At 46.4% G+C, this 20,471-nt stretch overlaps 1 protein-coding gene across 1 annotated transcript in view; it reads left to right on the forward strand.

The window, feature by feature from the left end:
• Nucleotides 1-1,371: 1,371 nt before the first annotated feature.
• TP63 (tumor protein p63) overlaps nt 1,372-20,471 on the forward strand; it is a 178,873-nt gene continuing 159,773 nt past the window's right edge. The window contains exon 1 of the mRNA XM_089507527.1: nt 1,372-1,433. Coding sequence (XP_089363653.1) covers nt 1,372-1,433 — 62 coding nt within the window. The remainder of the gene's footprint in view (nt 1,434-20,471) is intronic.

Below are 20,471 nucleotides of genomic sequence, written 5' to 3' on the forward strand. Positions count from 1 at the left end.
GAAACTGTAACAGGTCAATGTCAGAAGGGGAAAAATCCCTGAGCTCAGAGTTTCCATTTGAGGCTACTGAAAAGGAAAGATCCAATGGTGTCCCCCACTTGGAGGGGGGTTCCAAATTCTGGTGTGGCTCAAATTAAGCTCTGATGTCATCTGGTGGGAAACAACCCCCCTTTTTAGGTGAGCCACACTCTCTCAGCCTCAGAGTATAGCAATGGCAAACCCCCTCTGAGAAGATCTTGCCAATAAAACCCTATGATAAGTTCTCTCTCTCTCTCTCTCTCTCTCTCTCTCTCTGTGTGTGTGTGTGTGTGGTGTTGTGCATGTTCAAGTCCTTTCTGACTTATGGTGACCCTAAGGCTAACCTACCATGGGGTTTTCTTGTTTCTTCAGAGAGGGTTTGCCTTTGTCTTCTTCTGAGGGTGAGAAACCCAGTGGGTTTGATGGCCAAGCAGGAATCGAACCCTGGTATCCAGTGTCATAGTCCAACACCCAAACCACTGCAACAAGCTGGTTCTCCATAGGATCAACATGTTAGAAAAGGTTGAAGGCACAGAACACAACCTGAAGGCCCTCCAGAGGAGAGCAACCAAAATGGTGAAAAGTCTAGAAACCACACCAGGCCTATGAGGAGTAGATTAGGGAGCTGGGGATGTTTAGCCTGGAGAAGAAAAGGTTAAAGGGTGATTTGACAGACATGTATAAATATCTGAAGGGATGGCATATGGAGGATGGAGCAACTTGTTTTCTGCTGCTCCAGAGACTAGCACATGGAGCAGTGGATGCGAGCTACAGGAAAAAAGATTCCACCTCAACATTAGGAAGATCTTCATGAAAGTAAGAGCTGTTTGACAGTGGAAGATACAGCCTTAGAGTGTGGAGAAGTCTCCTTCTTTGGGGGGTTTAAACACAGATTGGGTGATCATCTGTTGGGTTGGATTGGGTTGTGTCTTCCTGCATGGCAGAATGGGGTTGGACTGAATAGCCCTTGGGAATAACTTCCAACTCTAGATTCTATGAGTCTATGACCTGGACCACTTCCCAAAAACCCACCGTGGGGCTACTGCATGAATGCTGCAGGCAGGAAGAGGCAAGGAAGGAAGAGAAAACTTTGCCAAAAGATGCTCAATGGCCCAGAGAGAGTGACAGTGTGTCCTGTTCGGGGAAGGGGGGGGTCCATTGCATGAATCCCATTGGCCAGGCCCCTTGAAGGGTCCACCCCTTTGCAAGTGTAAAAGAACCCTCGGACAATCTTATCTCCAAAGGCTACTTGACCCTAGTGGTGATTTGGGCCAGCTGATCTCATTACATACGTGGAGAGGGGATCTTCCTTGAGTGGGCTTCGTGGCTCTCCAAAGGGGACCTTGGGAGGCCATGAATTTCGAGCCTGCCCCTTACCCCACCTTGCCATGCTGCCCCGATGCCTACCTCCAGCGGTGAGTCTCTCAGTGGCTTTGCTTTTCCACTAGCCTTGTGTGTGTCTGCTCTGTCATTTTTATCTCTGTTGCTATCAGATGGTGGCAGCTGGCTGGGACACGGCTGTGTGCATTTGTATGCATGTCTAAAGAGGAAACTATGCCACCCGCTGCATGCTCTGCGCAGGCATATATTATTATTTTTGGCTTTCCATTAGCTATTGTTCCACTTTCGACATCCCTCCACTTTTTTGGCTACTGTTTCTCTCTGTGTGTTCAGTAAATATAGTGGGGAAGGCACAGAAAAACGTTGCCTCCGGGACAGACCATTTGACAAGTGTCAGGCAGAGGGACTGAAAAGAAGAAAGGAGGTTGAATCGTACCAGCAAAACAGAATACTGTCTTATAGAGCTGGGGATTTTGTTAGTTTGGGGAGGACTACAGATTTCAAAAGTATCCCCACTCCCCAGCCTGTGGCCATTCCAAGTAGTGGATTTAGGGGGATGGAGTCCAAAAAACTCCTTTTTCCCAACTTTTGCTATCTTGGTAGTCCAAAGAAGGTTCCAAATACACTGTAGCTAGGACACATTGTCCCAATTCTGGAATTTCTTCTTCCCACCAATATGCACTCCAATATGCACTCTGGCTACTGCCAAACTGCAGAATTAATGCAGTTTGACACTGCTTTAACTATCCTATGGAATCCTGGGATTTGTCATTTGTTGTGGCAACTGAGCTCTCTGACAAAGATGGGGAAATATATTAGAAAATTACCAATTCCATTGCACTGAGTCATGGCAAACTGCATTATTTATACAGTGTAGATACATCTTCTATGATGCCTAGAACAAACTCCTTGTACTCTCTAGGGTGGAAGTCAGTCTCAGCCATCTTAAGCCCCATTGAATCCAATAGTCTGTTCCAAATATGTCTATGAAGCCCATGTGCATGTGAGTTCCTCACTCACTTCTGAAGAGAAAGCAATTCCTTGCATGTAACAGAATGCAAACACTTTAAAATGACCAGGGAAATAAATTCCTGTGGGCTTCCCACAGCAAATCCAGCACGCAGTGGTTCATTTCTAATAGGAAGACAGATACTACCTGGTTGGATTAGACCACAATCCATCTCTATTTCACCATGTGGTTTTCCAGCAGGATATCATGTGCAAGTATGGTTTGGATGCATCCGGATGAGCAAGAGCCAGTGCTTGAGCTAAATCTCTCTTTAGTGTGGCAGGTCCCCATTCCCAAGTGACTCCATTCTTTAGTAGCACATAAAAAGGCTTGGCTTTGAAGGCAAAAGCCTCAATGAATTCCCAGGAGGAACTGAAGGTTCCTAGCAGGGCTCTCAGTGATGCCACATCAGTTTGGATGGGGGACCTATCTATAATTTCTACACTCTGGAAGTCCGGCATTCTGCAATCTGTGTGGAAGTTTAATCCTAAGTATTTGACCTGGGTTTGAATGAGCTATGCCTTGTCTCTGCTTTGAATCCTTCTCTAGTGATATCTGTGTTCTGAGTTAGAATACACCAATATGCCATCCACATACAATAGCACAAGCAGGGGGTACACACTTGTTTGCCTCCCAGCATTTGGGGGTACACTGCTTTGGCACATGGAGGTTCCATTTAGGCCACCGTAGCTGCTGATAGACCCTTTCAAAACACAAAACTACCAATCTGTGTTGGTGTCCATCATCCTCACAGCTTATGGTATGCATCTGCTTCAGTTAGGCATGGCGTGTGATAATTCTCCCATTTTGCTCAGAGACTTTGCAATGGAAAGGTGTTGGGTTTGCTATTCCGGGAGATGCTGGGGTCTTGGGCAATGAAGAAGTCCTACACTTTGGTCTGGGTGCAAGGACATTTGGTCTGCGTGCAAGGACATTATTTGGTAGCAGAGGACACTCCTTTGCACATACTCAGAGGCAGCAATGCTTGAAGTATATTGCACATGTTCTCTAGGCATGAGCCCTAGCCATGGATTGGGTTTGTCTTTTGCCTCCAATCAAGCTCTGTTGCTGTTGTTGTTGTTTTTGTTGTTGTTGTTGTTGTGTGCCTTCAAGTTGTTTCTTAGTTTTGGTGACCATGGCAAGATTTGTTTGGAAGAAGTTTACCATTGCCTTCCCTTGAGTCTGAGAGGGGATGACTTGCCCAAGGTGAACTTGCTGCATCTGGGAATTGAACCCTGGTCTCCAGAGTCACAGTCCAATGCTCAAACCACTACTCAACATTGGCTTTCACAAGCCTCCTTTTTAAAGAAAGTCAGCACATATATATTCATTTTGTGTCACTTGTAAAACAATTTTCATTGCACTGAGTGCTCAGTTTAAAAAAATCAAGTTCTTGGCTTTGGGCCAGTTTAAGAGTCCCAGTTTTAGCCTAAGAAAACATTTTCTTTAAAGCTTAAGATGTATAGAGCATCTATACCCAAAGATGTTTCTGGACTGCACATCCCAGCAGCCTTAACCAGCACAGTCAATGGTGAAGGATGCTGCAGTACAAGATTATCTGGAGGGCCACATAAATCACATCCCTATATTTAAAGCACTAGGCTTTTTTCTTGCCCAAAGCATTTTTTTGAGGGGGAGGGAAGTCCAACTATTGAGATGATCCTGGACTATGTCTCCCAGCAGCCTGTGCATTAGTGAGCACAGGCAGTTACAGAAATGCCATGGACTTCAGTGTTAAGTAAACACCAATGAAGTTTACTTAAGTGTTGACTTATCACAGTTCTGTTGACTGAATGGGTTAACTCAGGGTAGAGCTAACAGTTGGAACTGAGAGTGCATCTGCACTGTAGAAATAATGCAGTTTGACACCACTTTAACTGCCATGGCTCCATCCTACAAAATCCTGGGATTTGTAGTTTAGTGAGGCACCAGCTCAACAGAAAAGGCTAAAGAGCTTGTAAAATTAAAAATCCCAGGATCCCAATGGATGGAACTACAACACTTATAGTGGTGTTGAACTGCATCGTTTTTACAGTGAAGACGCACTATGTTCTCCAAACAGCAGAAAACATGTTTCCAGCCCAGGTAAGAGTGTTTTCTGTTCAGGAAGCCTATTTTCTGCACAGATCATGGGGAGGGGAGAGTTTCACAAAAGGAGATCCGTGTGTTTTTCTCCACAGAGTAATCCATTCACCACAGTCCCATTCAAATGCAAAGGAAAAATTATGCAAGATGATCAATGCTTTATTATTTTCCCCAAGAGCATTTCCCAACTCCTTTTTCAACCTGGGAATGGATAAATGGAATGGATAAAGGCGAATATTCATTCCACCCCTACCTATCATACGAGAAATTATATACACAGACACAAGATAAAGAGATACAAGCACACAGTTTTAAGAGTGGGCAAATGGACTGAGCAACCTTCCAGGAGGTGCTCAGACTGCCAGAAATGTACAGCCCACCTCCCAATGGAAATGGCTCAAAGTCCATTTCTAGTTTGGAAAAAAAAGGCTGTTTTTAGAAGGGTTGATGGTGCAAAGAGGATTACAGCCGAAAGAAAAGCTGAATTGCAGTTCCTGGAGGTTCAAAACTCTCTTTTTAAAACTGCAGGAAAAGAGATTCTGCCTCAACATTAGGAAGAACTTCCTGATGATAAGAGCTGTTTGATAGTAGAAGACTGCCTTAGAGAGTAAAGGAATCTCCTTCGTAGGAGGTTTTTAAACAGAGGCTAGATGAATCTGTTGGCAGTGCTTTTATAGTGTCTTCTTGCATGGCAGAAGGGGGTTGGACAGGATGACCTTTGAGGTTCCTTCCAATTCTATGGAGCTATGATTTTTTGTTTTGTTTGGAAAAAAGGGCAGCTGGAGAGATTATGGACCACAGAAACAGCTCTGAATGTCATACGTAGCCCAGGTCTTCACTTTGCCCTCTCTTTAGTATCTCTCCACTGAACAAATCTTACCAAGGAGTTTATCAGAAAAGGGAAATTGGAAGTATAATACAATGGCAATCTGAACGCAATCATGGAGTTTAACGTTATTGTGTGATAACTCACTACACACAAATTCAGACAATGGGAAGTCAGTCTGAACGCAATCATGTGGTTTCACGTTATTGCACAATAGACTGCCACACGCAAATTCGGGCAATGGCATGCTATTTTCGGGCAATGGGAAGCCAGTTGGAACTCAATGCCCATTCACGTAATTGCGCTAAACTAGCGATTTTAAGTGAATGCGTTCTGGCCCCACTTTCTTTTCATTCAAATTTAAGAGAAATTCCTCCCGTTTGATAAACTCCCAAGAAAACCCATGGTAGGGTCGCCATTAGTGGGAAATAACTTGATGGCACACAAGAAGAAATCTTGAAGGAATGCTCTTCCTGGTTATTCCTGAATTGGATCTTAAGGTCTCATCCAACTCTGTGATTCTAACAAACTGATGTATTTCAGGCTCAGGCAACTTGTTGGATTAAATCAATGGCCCTTGAATTTCCTTCCAACTCTTTGAGTGTATGGGTATCTGACTCTTTAGTAAGAATGTCTTGCAAGGGTACTGTGATTTACCTGGAAAATCGGTAAGGCATCAAAATGTACAGGTACGCAGTCTGGGGGTGCTCCTTGATTCGTCGCTCCACCTTACATCTCAGGTGGATGCGACGGTCAGGAGCACCTGCTATCAGCTTCGGCTGATACGCCAGCTGCGACCCTACCTTGACCGGAGGGACCTTGAAACTGTTGTACATGCCCTGGTAACCTCTCGTTTGGATTTCTGCAATGCGCTCTACATGGGGCAACCCTTGTACCATACCCGGAAGCTGAAACTTGTGCAGAATATGGCAGCCCGACTGGTCACTGGCACTGCCAGGGCCAGTCATATTACACCAGTTCTTAAAGACCTACATTGACTGCCTATTCGCTTCTGGGCGCAATACAAGGTGTTGGTTATTACCTATAAAGCCCTAAATGGCTTGGGCCCAGGGTACCTGGAGGACTGCCTCTCCCCGCACAATCCGCCCCGCACACTCAGATCATCAGGGCATCAACTGCTAAGAGTTCCAGAGGGGAAATATATTTCCACCTCTAGGAGGGCCTTTTCCATCTCGGCCCCCAACCTCTGGAACTCGCTGCCCTTCGAGCTCCGCTCAACCACCTCCCTAGCCCAATTTAAGAAGGGGCTAAAAACCTACTTATTTGAGCAGGCCTACCCCTGACCTCTGCCCCAGAATGCTTCCTCCCCCCCTTTTGTGGTCAGCATTGTTCTGCCGGCATGAATTTTATGAATTGTATTATTGTATATTGAATTGGTTTGGAAATGTTATTGTATATTGATGCTGTTATTTTTACTGTTTTTATTGCTATTTGTCTGTTCTGGGGACGCAACCCCACTGTTGTACGCCGCCTTGATCTGTGGAAAGGCGGGATAAAAATAAAGCTTTTATTTTATTTTTTATTATTAGATTTCATCACTAGGAGAGCCATGGTCAAACTGGAAACATGAAGTATTCAGCTGAACTATTGATGTTGCGGCAGTATTATGGCTATTGCTTTAGCTTAATATAGATTCATACAGCTGGAAGTGACCAGCAAAGGGAACAAAATGAAGACATTGTGGTGTAAATAAGAATTCTGCCCACTCATATTTCTAACAGGATGGGATACACCTGTCTGAACAAGACTACATGTGAAAGGGATCTAGGAGTCCAAGTAGACCACAAGTTGAACATGAGTCAACAGTGTGATGCGGCAGCTAAAAAGGCCAATGCAATTTTAGGCTGCATCAATAGAAGTATAGTGTCTAGATCAAGGGAAGTAATAGTGCCACTGTATTCTGCTTCGGTCAGACCCCACCTGGAATATTGCGTCCAGTTCTGGGCACCACAATTTAAAAAGGATGTTGAGAAACTGGACCGTGTCCAAAGGAGGGCGACTAAAATGGTGAAAGGTCTGGAAACCATGCCCTATGAGGAACGACTGAGGGAGCTGGGGATGTTTAGCCTGGAGAAAAGAAGATAAAGAGGTGATATGATAGCCCTGTTTAAATATTTGAGGGGGTGTCATATTGAGGAGGGAGCAAGCTTGTTTTCTGCTACTCCAGAGAACAGGATCTGGAACAATGGATGCAAGCTACAGGAAAAGAGATTCCACCTCAACATTAGGAGAAACTTCCTGACAGAAAGAACTGTTTGACAGTAGAACACACTCCTTTCTCAGAGTGTGGTGGAGACTCCTTCCTTGGAGGTCTTTAAACAGAGGCTGGATGGCCATCTGTCGGGGATGCTTTGACTGAGAGTTCCTGCATGGCATGACTGGATGGCCCTTGTGGTCTCTTCCAACTCTATGATTCTATGATTGTAATACTGAAGCCACTTAAATATTTAGTTGAGCATTTAGAGATACAGTTCAGTCATCCAAAGAAAATTAGAAGACCAAGTGATATTGCATCTATACTGCAGAAATAATGCAGTCTGAGACCACTTTAACTGCCTTGGCTCCATGCTACAGAATCCTGGGATTCATTGTTTTGTGAGGCACCAGCACTCTTTGACAGAGAAAGATCCAGAAAAACCATAAATCCCAGGATTCCATAAGACGGTGCTACAGCACTTAACGTAGTTTCATATGGTTCATTCTTGCAATTTGCCCCTTGTCTTCACTCTGCTTCTAACTGCTGCCTCTTTCGGCCGGTGCAAAAAAAAAAAAAAAAAAAGAGAAGAGCTAAGATTGGACACGGAAGAAGCAGTGTGAAATTGCAAGCGGTCTTTGTAGCTCAGCAGTGGAATGTGGAACTCAGCCAGGAAAGGCTTGGAGAACGTAAAATCGGTGTTGGAAACAAAACTTGTTTGCCTCGTGGAACCTTCCACAACAAATTCCATGCTGGGCTTTTGACACACTTTTCCAGCAGCTTCTAATTCCAAGGAAACTCGTGGAAAGAAGTATGGACAAAATGACGGCGTTGTTCCTCCACCAGAAGTGCAGCCCTCTTAATCAAAATTTCTTTCATTCCCCAAATTTCCAGTTTTGCAATAATTTTGACTTATTAGGTTATAGCAAGTACATTTATTGCAATAACTTTGGGTTATCACTCAAGCATTTAGAATCACAGAAGACATGAGTTCATAGAATCCTAGAGTTGGAAGAGATCGCAAAGGCTATCCAGTCCAACCCTCTTCTGTCACATAGGAATACGCAATCCAAGCATCACCAACAGATGGCCTGTTTAAAATCCTCCAAAGAAGGAGACTCCACCACTCTCAGAGGCAATGTATTATTCCACTGTCAAACAGCCCTTGCCATCAACAAGTTCTTCCTAATGTTGAGGTGGAATCTCTTTCCCTGCCATTTGAACCCATTGCTCCTTGTTCTGTTCTCTGGAGCAGCAGAAAACAAGCTTGCTCCACCCTCAGTATGACATTCCTTCAAATATTTATTCAGGGCTATCATATTACCCCTTAATGTTCTGTTCCCCAGGCTAAACATACCCAGCTACCTAACTTGCTCATCATGGAACTTGGTTGTTTCAATATAGCTGGGTGGCCAAAATGCTGGCATTCCCCCTCCAATAAAAATGTTTCATTCTCAATGAATTTTTCCATCAGTCCCCAGATCTCCAGCATTGCAATAACTTAACACTTTGCATGAGATTTTAGAATCATACAACCTAGAGTTCCTAGAATCTTAGAGTTGGAAGATACACCAAGGGTCATTCAGTCCAACCCCACATAGCAGAAAACACACAGGAAGATGCAGTCAAAGCACTCTTTGTGACAGTTGACCATCCAGCCTCTGTTTAAAATCTTCCACAGGAGACTCCACCACACTCCAACACTTCCACTGTCAAACAGCTCTTACTCTCAGGAAGTTTTTCCTAATATTGAGGTGGCATCTCTTTTCCTGTAGCTTGCATCCATTGTTGTGTGTCCTACTCTCTGGAGCAGCAGAAAAAAAGCTTGCTCCATCCTCAATGTGACATCCCTTCCAATATGACTATCATATCATTTCTTAACCTCCTCTCCAGGCTAAACATATCCAGCTCCCTATGCCACTTGGTTAGGACTTGGTGGTTTCCAGACCCTTCACTATTTTTGGTTGTCCTCCTCTGGACACGCTCCAGCTTCTTGATGTCCTTATTGAATTGTGGTGCCCAAAAATGGACACAGGATTCCAGGTGAGGCCTGTCCAAAGCAGAATAGAGTGGCACTATTATATCCTTTGATCTGGACACTACATTCTTATTAGACGTTATCACACGGGGGGAATTGGAAGGTCAATGAAGTGTGATCCCAGACGCAATCATGGGGTTTCACGTTTTTGCACGAGAGGTTATCACACATAATCGAAGTCAGTGCTAGGTCAATTCGAACCCAATCCAGGGTCATCCTGAGAGATGTGTAAATTCAGGGAAATACAGAATTTACAAATCCTGTTCCACTCTAAAGTAGCGTTCAGTTTGAATTTGGCAGGTATGGAACACATGTCTCAGTCACCCTTGGATTGCCTTAGAATCAGACTACAATTCCCAAGCTCCTTTGCTGGCTGCAATTTTTCCCTCCCTTCCTCCCTGCGGGTGTGGGGGGCTTTTCTCTCCTCTTGGAGTTCTGGAGCTGTTTTGGGGATGAAGCATCCCTCCCTCCCCACAGACACAGACACAGACACAGACACAGACACACACACACACACACACACACACAGCCTCCTATTTTTTTCTCCTCCTCTCAGCCCTTTCCATCTCTTTCCCTTTGCAAAGTCACCCTCTCCAACTGGAGGGAAGGGATCAGACAGATCAAAGACCTTGTCACAGGGTTTTCTTGGCAGGCTCATTCAGATGGGGTTTGCCATTGCCATTTTCTGAGGAGGCTGAGAGAGTGTGACTTGCACCAGGTCACCCAGTGGGATCCGATCCCTGCCATCTAGAGTCCCAATGCTCAAATCAAGTACAAGGTTGCTTTGGACTGATTTTGAATTGGTGAATTGCCTAAATAACGTGAAATAAGGGGTAATGAATGAACAAATAATGTGAAACAAGGCAAAACCACGGAACTGGAAGCAAGCCCCGCCAGAAGTGTGAAAAGGTCACGATCTGATTCTGCCCTCACTGCGCATGTGCAGGGATGCTAATTTGAATTCTAGACTATGAAGGGTACATACTTATATCATAATTTCTTTTGCATTTGCACTACTTTGGCTTTGGGGTGGGCGCTGTGTTCTTCTGTGGTGTGATAACTATCCACGCACTTGCGTTCATTTCTGAATTAGCTCTACTTTTTTTTCTTTCAAAATTGAGAGACATTCCTCCCGCCCACGGACTGAGGAGCACCCCGAAGGGGCTCCTTTTAGGACTCTGCAGCCGCTGGCTTTGGCGCTTGGCAGCCAGTTTTAGGCGCGGGGGCTCTTTAAGGACCACCTGGGGGGAAGCCAGGGAGGAACTCCGCCAGGTGAGAGCGGGGGAGATAAAGCCGGGCGACCGGGCCCTCTCTGACACGCCCCCTCCTGCCCTCCACGCCGGACCACCGCTGCCGCCGTCGCCGCTGGGACTGCCCTTCTGCCGGGCGGTTCCTCCCGGGGTGTCGGAGGTGCGCATCTGCGCACCGCCTCGGGAGGACCGCCCACGGACTGAGGAGCACCGCAACTGCGCACCTGCGCAGTTGCGCAGCACTAGTGTGGGAGGCTTTGATTGGCCCTGGGAGCAGAGGATGCCTGTAGTGGCCAACCTCTGCTCCTCTAGTAGCCATAGAGGGGTGGGGGGAGGATAGGGATGCGGGGGATGCCTGGGCCAGGGATAACACCTTGGTGGGCGGAGCTCCTATAGAGGTTGTGTGGGGCAGGGGGAGGTATGGCGGTGGGAGAAGGGACTTGCGTTCCAGGGGAAGGCGTGATAGATGCGTCATATCTATCTCACCTTCCTGTCCCCCTCCCAACCTGAAGGACCTGAGGGTCTCTCCAACCGTGCCACAAACCCTGTCGCTGCTCCTGTGCAATGCCAGGTCTCTTAACAACAAGTCCCACATCCTCCAAGATCTGTTGGAGGACTCGAAGTGTGACCTGGCTTGCATTACCGAGACCTGGCTGGGGCCTGAAGGAGATGCTGTGTGGGCTCAGGCCCTGCCTGCTGGGTACTCGGTGAAGGACCAGCGCAGGTTAGGTGGGCGGGGGGGGAGTGGCCTTGGTACATAGGAACACCGTGCCCCTCTCCAGGAACCACATCCGACAGACTTCCTATATCGAGTGTATTTACCTGACCCTAAAGGCTAGGGACAGTCTAGGGATTCTGTTAGTGTATCGGCCACCCCGTGCATTAGCGGACTCCCTTAACGAGCTGACACAGCTGGTCGCTGAGCTGATGCTGGAGACGCCCAGGCTTCTTGTCCTGGGCGACTTCAACATCTCCCTCACGACCAGCCATGTTCCATCCGGTGCGGCTCGGGAATTCATGGAGACCATGGCGGCCATGGGCCTGTCCCAGCTGATACAGGGTCCTACGCATTGTGCGGGTAATACCCTCGATTTGGTCTTCTGTTCGGAGGCGGAGAATCCGTGGGTGGAAATAGATAATGTTTCCCCCCTGTCATGGACGGATCATTTCCTGGTAGAGGTGAAACTCAAGGCCTCTACCCAGATCCCCCCCGGGGGTGGCGGACCTGTTAGGATGGTCCACCCTCGAAGGCTGATGGAACCTGAAAGGTTCCAGGAAGCCTTAGAGGGACTCACGGTTGGAAATGACGGCGACTCTGTTGATGCCCTCACCGGTATCTGGAATACCGGTCTTTCCAGGGCTATACACAGGATCGCTCCCAAGCGCCCTCTCAGGCCCGCTTCCAAGCGTAAGCCCTGGTATACGGAAGATCTCTGGGCAAGGAAGCGAGCTCTGCGACGGCTAGAGTACCGTTGGCGCAAACACCTTCGCTTACACGACAAGACTCTCCTAGACCAATTATTAAAGGACTATGGAGAGGCAATACGAGCAACAAAGAATTCGTTCTATGGTGCTCGTATTGCGTCCGCTGAGTCGCGTCCGGCAGAGTTGTTCAGGGTGGTCAGGGAGCTAACTCAGCTCCCTCCCACCCCGAACCAGATCCTTGAACCTTCTAAGGCCTGCTGTGACTTGTTTAACGACTTTTTTGCGGATAAAACTTCTCGTATAAGCGAAAGTCTGAACGCCGACGTTATAGCAGAACCTAGAGTAGAAGTGTCCAGAGCCTCCGTGGACTATGTTAAACTGGATCAGTTTGAGTTGGTGAGTACCGAGGATGTGGACAAGATCCTCGGAAGTGTTCGGAAAACGACCTGTTCTCTTGATCCCTGTCCCTCGTGGTTAGCAGCCCAGGGGGGACCGGCGGTAACATTATTGTTACGCCGGATAATTAATTCATCTTTGAGGGATGGGCAATTTCCATCGGATCTTAAATTGGCCATCGTAAAACCGATCCTAAAAAAGCCCTCCCTCGACCCCCTGGTACATAATAATTATCGGCCAGTTTCGCTGCTACCATTTCTGGGAAAGGTGATCGAGAGGGCGGTTGCTATCCAGCTTCAGGCGGTCTTGGATGAAACGGATTATCTGGACCCATTTCAAACTGGCTTCCGGGCGGGTTACGGGGTTGAGACGGCCATGGTCGCCTTGGTCGATGATCTCCGTCTGGGCATCGACAGGGGAAGCGTGTCCCTGTTGGTGCTCTTGGACATCTCAGCGGCTTTCGATACCATAGACCATGGTATCCTTCTGGGACGCCTGGCAGAGGTGGGAATTGGGGGCACTGCGCTCCAGTGGTTCCGCTCCTACCTCTCTGGGAGGTCCCAGATGGTGCAGCTGGGAGACGTGTGCTCCGACGAGAGGCCCCTTAAAACTGGGGTCCCTCAAGGAGCCATTCTGTCTCCCATGCTATTTAACATTTACATGAAACCGCTGGGAGAGATCATCCGGAGACATGGGGCGCGGGGTTATCAGTACGCTGATGACACCCAAATAATTTTCTCTATGTCTCCGACTGATGCAGTGACTGGGGATGGCGTCTCTCCTCTCGTGGCCTGTCTGGAGTCAGTAATGGGCTGGATGAGGGAAAACCAACTCAAGCTGAATCCAGAGAAAACGGAGGTACTTGTGGTAGGTTCTTCTGGTCCGGGAATGGCGGTGGTTCCACCTGTCCTGAACGGGGTCACGCTCCCTGTGAAGGACTCCGTGCGCAGTCTGGGGGTGCTCCTTGATTCGTCGCTTCACCTGACTGCTCAGGTGAATGCGACGGTCAGGAGCACCTGTTATCAGCTTCGGCTGATTCGCCAGCTGCGCCCATACCTGGCCCAGAGGGACCTAGAAACTGTTGTACACGCTCTGGTAACTTCGAGATTGGATTTCTGCAACGTACTCTACATGGGGCAACCCTTATACCAAACTCGGAAACTGCAGATGGTGCAGAACATGGCTGCTCGGCTGGTCACTGGCGCTTCCAGGACCAGCCATATAACACCGGTCTTAAAGGACCTCCATTGGCTGCCCATCCGTTTCCGAGCTCAATATAAGGCGTTGGTAATTACCTATAAAGCCCTAAATGGCTTGGGCCCAGGATACCTAAAGGACCGCCTCTCCCCGTATATTCCGCCTCGCACCCTCAGATCGACTGGGCAGCAGCTACTGAAGGTGCCTGGGGCTAGGTTAGCCTCCACTTCGCGGAGGACGTTTTCCACAGCTGCCCCAGCCCTTTGGAATGAGCTGCCCATAGAGCTCCGCTCGTCTACCACCCTGGCCCAATTCAGGAAGGACTTAAAAACCTTCCTGTTTCAACAGGCATTCCCCGAATAGTTATCCTGCGGGCCTCCCTCCTCTTTTCGTGGCCAAGAGGTTGGGTCATGGGGTTTTCTTTTGACTTTTTTTTTTCTATTTGTTGGATTTAAGCTGTTTATGGTGTACTGGATGTTTTTATTGTATTTTTATGGTAATTTTTTATCGATCTGTATTTTAAAATTGTCTGTTTTTACTGTTGTGAGCCGCCCTGATCGAAGGAAGGGCGGCATACAAATAAAATTTATTATTATTATTATTATTAACATCCATTGATTGCAGCCTAGAATTGTATTGGCTTTCTCAGCCATCTTACCACATTGCTGGCTCATTTCAGGCTGTCGTCCGCTAAGACTCCTAGATCTCTTTCACATGTACTTCCAAGTGTCCCCCATCCTATATCTGTGCACTTCAGTTTTACTGCCCAAAACTGTGTAGTATCTTACATTTTTCTCTGTTAAAATTCATTTTGTTAGTTTAAGCCTAGCTAAACAGTGGTAAGAAAACCTGGACTTTGATGAATCCTGGACTAATGAAATCATTGCAGTTCAGGAGTCTGTACAAAATTGGCACATGGTTGTTTTGTGTAAAAAAACAAAACCCAGCATGTTATTTACTGGAAGATTATTATTTCTTGTGCAGAAAATACTGTAATGGGTGATGTACAACAACGACAGAAGCAAAATATTGCTGATTCCTGAGCAGAAGATGTTGTTCTTGTTGCAAAACACCCACGTGTGAATTTTGTACACAATGAGTCCTGAATTGGTAATAGGCTTCAATAATTATTATGGTTTTTGAATACTTTCTCACAACAGGAGGAAGATCACTAAAATTACTTACTGCTTCCTTTGAGAAGAAATTTTGGTTAAAAATTCATCACTAATCTGTGATAGGAGCTGGACTGTGCACAGGTAAAATCCTGTGGCTGCCAATTCGGATCCTTCAGGGTCTGGAGATGGAGCCCACCGGACACAGTCCAGCTATCATTGCACAATGGAGGAGAGAGAAAATATCAAGCAAGGAGGTATTGGATACTGCTTTGCACAACATCTGAGAAAATACTTATGCTTGATATAGCTGTCCCAGCATCAGTCACTCAAGATAATTCCAGTTCCAGTGATTTATTGCTTTTTGAAGGCAAAGGAGAAGAGGGTGGAAACCCCACTCAAGATGCTCCACTGTAGACACAAATCAGAGATGGATTTCTTTGTGTGCATAGGATGTGTGTGTGCTTTCAAGCCATTTCTGACATATGGTGACCCTAAGCCTAAATAGCTTACAAAACCACAAATCCCAGAATTCCATAGCATGGAACCACAGCAGTTAAATCAATGTCAAAATGCATTATTGCTGCAATATATATTAAACCAGTTAGACAGTGCTGAGTTCACTATTAAGCGGTATACAAAGGTAAATGCTATTGCTAAATGCTATTGCATGCAGATCTGCAAAGTGAAGTTAGTTGGACTTGGCCCTTTGCTGAATTTAGCAAGTACCAGCCAGAAGCAAACATCCCTGGGAAAGAAAGGGAAAAATTATAATAACAGTAATGTCTTCCTTGCAAGAAACATTGCTCTCCCTGAGCCTGAAAGCAACCACAGCGGAGTCCACGGAGGAGCCGTAATTATGATCAAAGGCTCATTGCTTGGAGCTGTGTAATTATACCCCCCTCCATCCCCGATTAAGCTGGGGGTGTGATGTTTACAGATCAGGCGCTCCTCTTTCGGAAATGACAGCCAGACTACATTGAAGCTTCGAGATGTATGGGTTTGGGATTAAGGGTGGCTTTGTAATAGTAGCACCTGTTCCCTTTAAACGTGGGGCTTTTGCATCGTCTCAGTTCCCTCCTCTCTCCTCGAGGTGTTAAAAAGATCTCGACAGACACAAACAAGGGACACTTTCCCCTTCCTTTTATATTTAGCATGCAAAGTTTTTTCACCCACGCCTGCTCAGCATCTTCTCTTGGCAAGGGATTATGTCATGTTCCCAAGAAACCCAATCCCCCACGTGGAGCTGGACCAGTTCATACCAATGTCTGTGCATCATGCTCAGATGGCTAAGGTGGACGGCACTGGGTGGTCTGCAGAAGGGTTAGTATTAGAAGGCTCAAGGAAGCAAGCCATGTTGTGTGGCGAGAGACAGGAAAAGGAAATGAGACCTCAGACCTTCCAGAGGTGATCAGTTGTTGGATTTTGAATTAGAAAGACAAGGAAAATATAAAACAGGTTTTCTTTTAGACTCCCAGAATCTCCTATCCAGCATGGCTGGCTACTGAACACATAGACAAGTGGACGATGGAAATTTTCCCTTTTTGGACTATAATCCCCAGATTGGAACTCTGGTCTCCCTGAGTCCTAAGATGTATCCACACTGAAAAATTAAAGTAATTTGATGTCACTTTAACTGCCATAACTCTATCCTGTGGAATCCTGGGATTTGTAGTTTGTTGAAGTATTCAGCCTGGTGTGTCAGAGAGCTGTGATGCCTCACCAAACTACTAATCCCAGGATTCTGTAGGATAGAGTCATGGTAGTTAAAATGGTGTCAAACTACTTTAATTCTGCAGTGTGAATACACCCCAGTGCGACACTCATACCATTACGTCATTGTGATTCAATGTTCTTGGCCATATTTCTGCAGAGGAAGTTTTCTATTGCCTTCCTCTCAAACTGACATAATATAACATGCTTAGCAGGTTTCTATGGATGAGCAGAGATTCAAACCCTGCTCTCCCAGAGTCCCAGTCCAACACTCAAAGTCCTATACCAAGTCGGTTCTTGTGTTTATTATTCTCTTGAATTTATGAATGTGCCACATTAACTCCATGCACAGAGGTCACCTCACGGAAGAAATGTTCCCACCCCATTCCCATATTGACTTGTTTAGATGACATACAGGGCCAAAACAGGCAAAACACAGGACCAATCTGCACTCCAGGGCAATATCCCAAACACAGTCTGGGCAATCAGCCAAAGGCTGATTGCTACACAGCTGAAAATCAGCAGCTCATGTCATGAGCAAGCCAAATCACAGAGCCGCTTACAGTTCAGCACTTACTTTACTGACCCTGCGTAGCTTCCAAGTTGATATAGGATCTGCCTTTTGTATATGTGTATGTACCTTCAAGTTGTCTGTTGACTTATGGCATCCCCATGAATTTTAGAGGGTTTTCTTAGGCAAAGAATCCTCAGAGGTTGGTTTGTCAGTTCCTTTCTCTGCAATGCAGCCACCAGCACCTGGTATTTGTTGGTGGTCTCCCAACCAAGGACTAAGTAAGCCTGATCCTGCTCAGCCTCAGTGTCCAGATGGGACCTGGTGCCTTCAAAGTACTGTTGGTTGCCTTCAAGTGACCTCTGATGTACGGTGACTCTATCATGCAGTTTTCTTGGCAAGATTTGCTCAGAGGAGGTTCCCCATTGCTTTCCTTTGAGGCTAAGAGAGTGTGACTTGCTCAAGGCCACCCAGTAGGTTTCCATGGCGGGGGTTAGAACCTGCTTTCCCAGAGGTTTAGCCCAACACTCAAAGCACTACCCAATGCTAGCTAGCTTTCAACCTTCAAAATACCCCTCCTTAAACTTCCATTCTGAGGAATGCATAGAATGGAATCATGCCTTTCAATCTGGAATCATAACGCTTTATCTGTGTAGTGGGAAAGGGCCTCTGCAGCAGGGTAACCAGAGGTCTTCCTTTTCTAGGACATTTCAACCTTCAGTCCAGGAGGAATTCCAAAATGCCCTCCATTTGAAGCAGAACAAAGAAGCATGGAGTCATGTTTATATGGGTGTTTTTAGCTTTTATTTGGTCATGCCCTACCTTTTTCTTGAATGCGCTACATTTTGCGGTGCTTTGTCCTCTTTGGCAGTGAGGACATGGGGTCACTCTCTGGAAAATGTATCCCCCTCACCTCTTCTTCTCTATGTTCTCCTAGCTGGCTGGTTACAGAAATTTTGTTCTCTCTTCCTCCTTCTGTATTCCCTGCTTGGAAATTTTTCCTTCCTTAGTTCTCAGAGAGATGGCACCTTCGTCTTCTTTTTATGGCATCTGAGAGGGTTTATAAGTTTTTGAAGCTTTTGTGAAAGAATAGGCTCATAAGCTGCCTGTCTGAGAGAGGCCCATCTGAAGTCTTTTACAGGATTATGGAGGAGTTCTGCAATTGTTACTCTCATACACACACACACACACACACACACACACACACACACTACACACACTTTTTTAATATCCAAAGAGGGTGGTTGGTAGTATATTCTTCATCTTTCATGTGGTCCTTTTCTCAAGAAAGAATGCTCCCCTCCATTCATTTCTCAGCTTTGGGAGCAAGATAATTCAAGAATCCACTTCAGTATGCTCACTTTTGATATGCTTTGCATGCCTTCCAACATTTCAGAGATGAAAACGGGGACATGCGTGGCCAAGCACATCAGAGTCAGATCACAATGGGGAGAGTTATTAATAAGGAAAACAGACAACCCAGGAGAGGCTACAACAGTTTGCATTTGCCTGAACCCTGGTAAGGGCAAAACTCTAGCTATTCTCCTCTCCTCTCTGTTTAGTTAATTGAGTGCAAACTACTTTTTTGCATTTTGAACTCAGTTTGCAGCAACTAACTAAAGTCAGGAACAAAGGAGGAAGGTGGGAGGAGGGCAGAGAATCTGGGACAATCCAAGAGCAGTTGGAAATGTGGGATGAAAGAGGATTTATCAAGACTGTTCCTGATAAATCAGGAGAGTTGGAAGTTATAATATGCTCCAAAACAGGGCTAAAGTTGTCACAAGGGAACCATTTTGATTTGTTGTATTCCTGGATTCAGCCTTCAGCCTGGAGGCCTAGGTTTCTGCAGTGGCCAGGTGTGCTTTTCCAAACTTAAAGGTAGTGGCACCCATTCCTGTAAAAGCCTCATCCATGGAGACACATGCCTTAATTATGTTCCCTTTGGATTAAAATAACCCGCTCCCTGTGGAAGATGGCCATCCAGCCTCTAAACAGCTTCCAAAGAAGGAAACTCCACTACTCTCTGAAAGATTGTTTTCCATTATTGAACAGCTTTTATCACCAGGAAGTGACAGTAATGTTTACGTGGAATCTCTTTCCCTGTAGTTTGTATCCACTGCTCTGTGTCCTAGTCCCTGGAGCATCAGAAAACAAGCTTGCTCCATCCTTAATATGGCATTCTTTCAAATACTTAAACAGGGCTATCATGGGTGCATTACAGATGCGCTGAAAGTACATGCTGAGCACGAACTAGGGTTAGAAAGGGGCATCTTTTCCGGATGCCCCTAACCCTAGTACGCGCTCGGCGCGTACAAAATGGCAGCGTACGTTCCACACGGGCGCTGCCATTTTGACGTCGTGGACGCCTAACGTCTGCACGTCGCATGGCACTAATGACATTGTGAGTGCTCCATTGGCACCTTGCAATGTCATTAGCGCACCGCAAGAAGAAACTGCATTTTGCAGCTTCTTCTTTGTGGCGCGGAGGAGTCGTGTGATTTGGCCACTGGGGCTCCTCGCCACAAATGATGGCGCTTTTCAGACCGCCCTTTTGGGCGGTCTGTAAAGTGCCATAATATCACCTCTTAACCTTCTTTTGTCCAGGTTGAACATACCCATCTCCCTAAGTCTCTCCTCGTAAGGCATTGTTTCCAGACCCTTCACCCTTTTGTTTCCCTCCTCTGGACACGCTCGAACTTGTCCACATCCTTTTAGAATCATGGTCCCCAGAACTGGATGAAGTATTCCAAGTGGGGAATCAACCCTCCATCTCCAGAGTTCTAGTCCTGTGTTCAAATCACTACACCACCCTGGCTCTCTCCTTGTGGTAAGGGCAGAGGGCAAGAACCAGAGCAACAGCAACCAAGATTATGGCATGCCTTTTTTCACCTGATCTTGGCATGGGCTGGGCACAGGCCACTGAAACCTCCCACTTTTGGGATCTCATCACTTTCCATTCCTCCTATACCATTTGGGCAAATCTGCCAGCCATATCTAGATTTCACTGGAAACCCGTTCTCCCCTGCCCCCAAACTATCCACAAAATAAGCCTTAAGGTGCAGAGAAACCCAGCTAATTCCATGAATTGCTGAGAATGTCATATGTCCAGATCATTACCAATTTGAAGTGAGCAAAGATTTTTTAAATAGTATCTCTCAAGAGCCCTTCAATGGCATGTCCACTGCATTGCTCTGGTGGCTCATCATTTATATGCCACACGCCACAGGTGTGCCACAAAGCTGCAGCGGTGGAAAAGCCAGCTTTTTGTCGACTCAAAAAGGAGTAGTGTGTGGTTGCTGCAGCTGCAACCCAGCATTCAAAGGGGCAGTGTCAAG

This window comes from Sceloporus occidentalis, unplaced genomic scaffold (genome assembly GCF_023333645.1).
Source record: "Sceloporus occidentalis isolate IW3139 unplaced genomic scaffold, rSceOcc1.0.p SCAF_2, whole genome shotgun sequence".
NCBI lineage: Eukaryota > Metazoa > Chordata > Lepidosauria > Squamata > Phrynosomatidae > Sceloporus > Sceloporus occidentalis.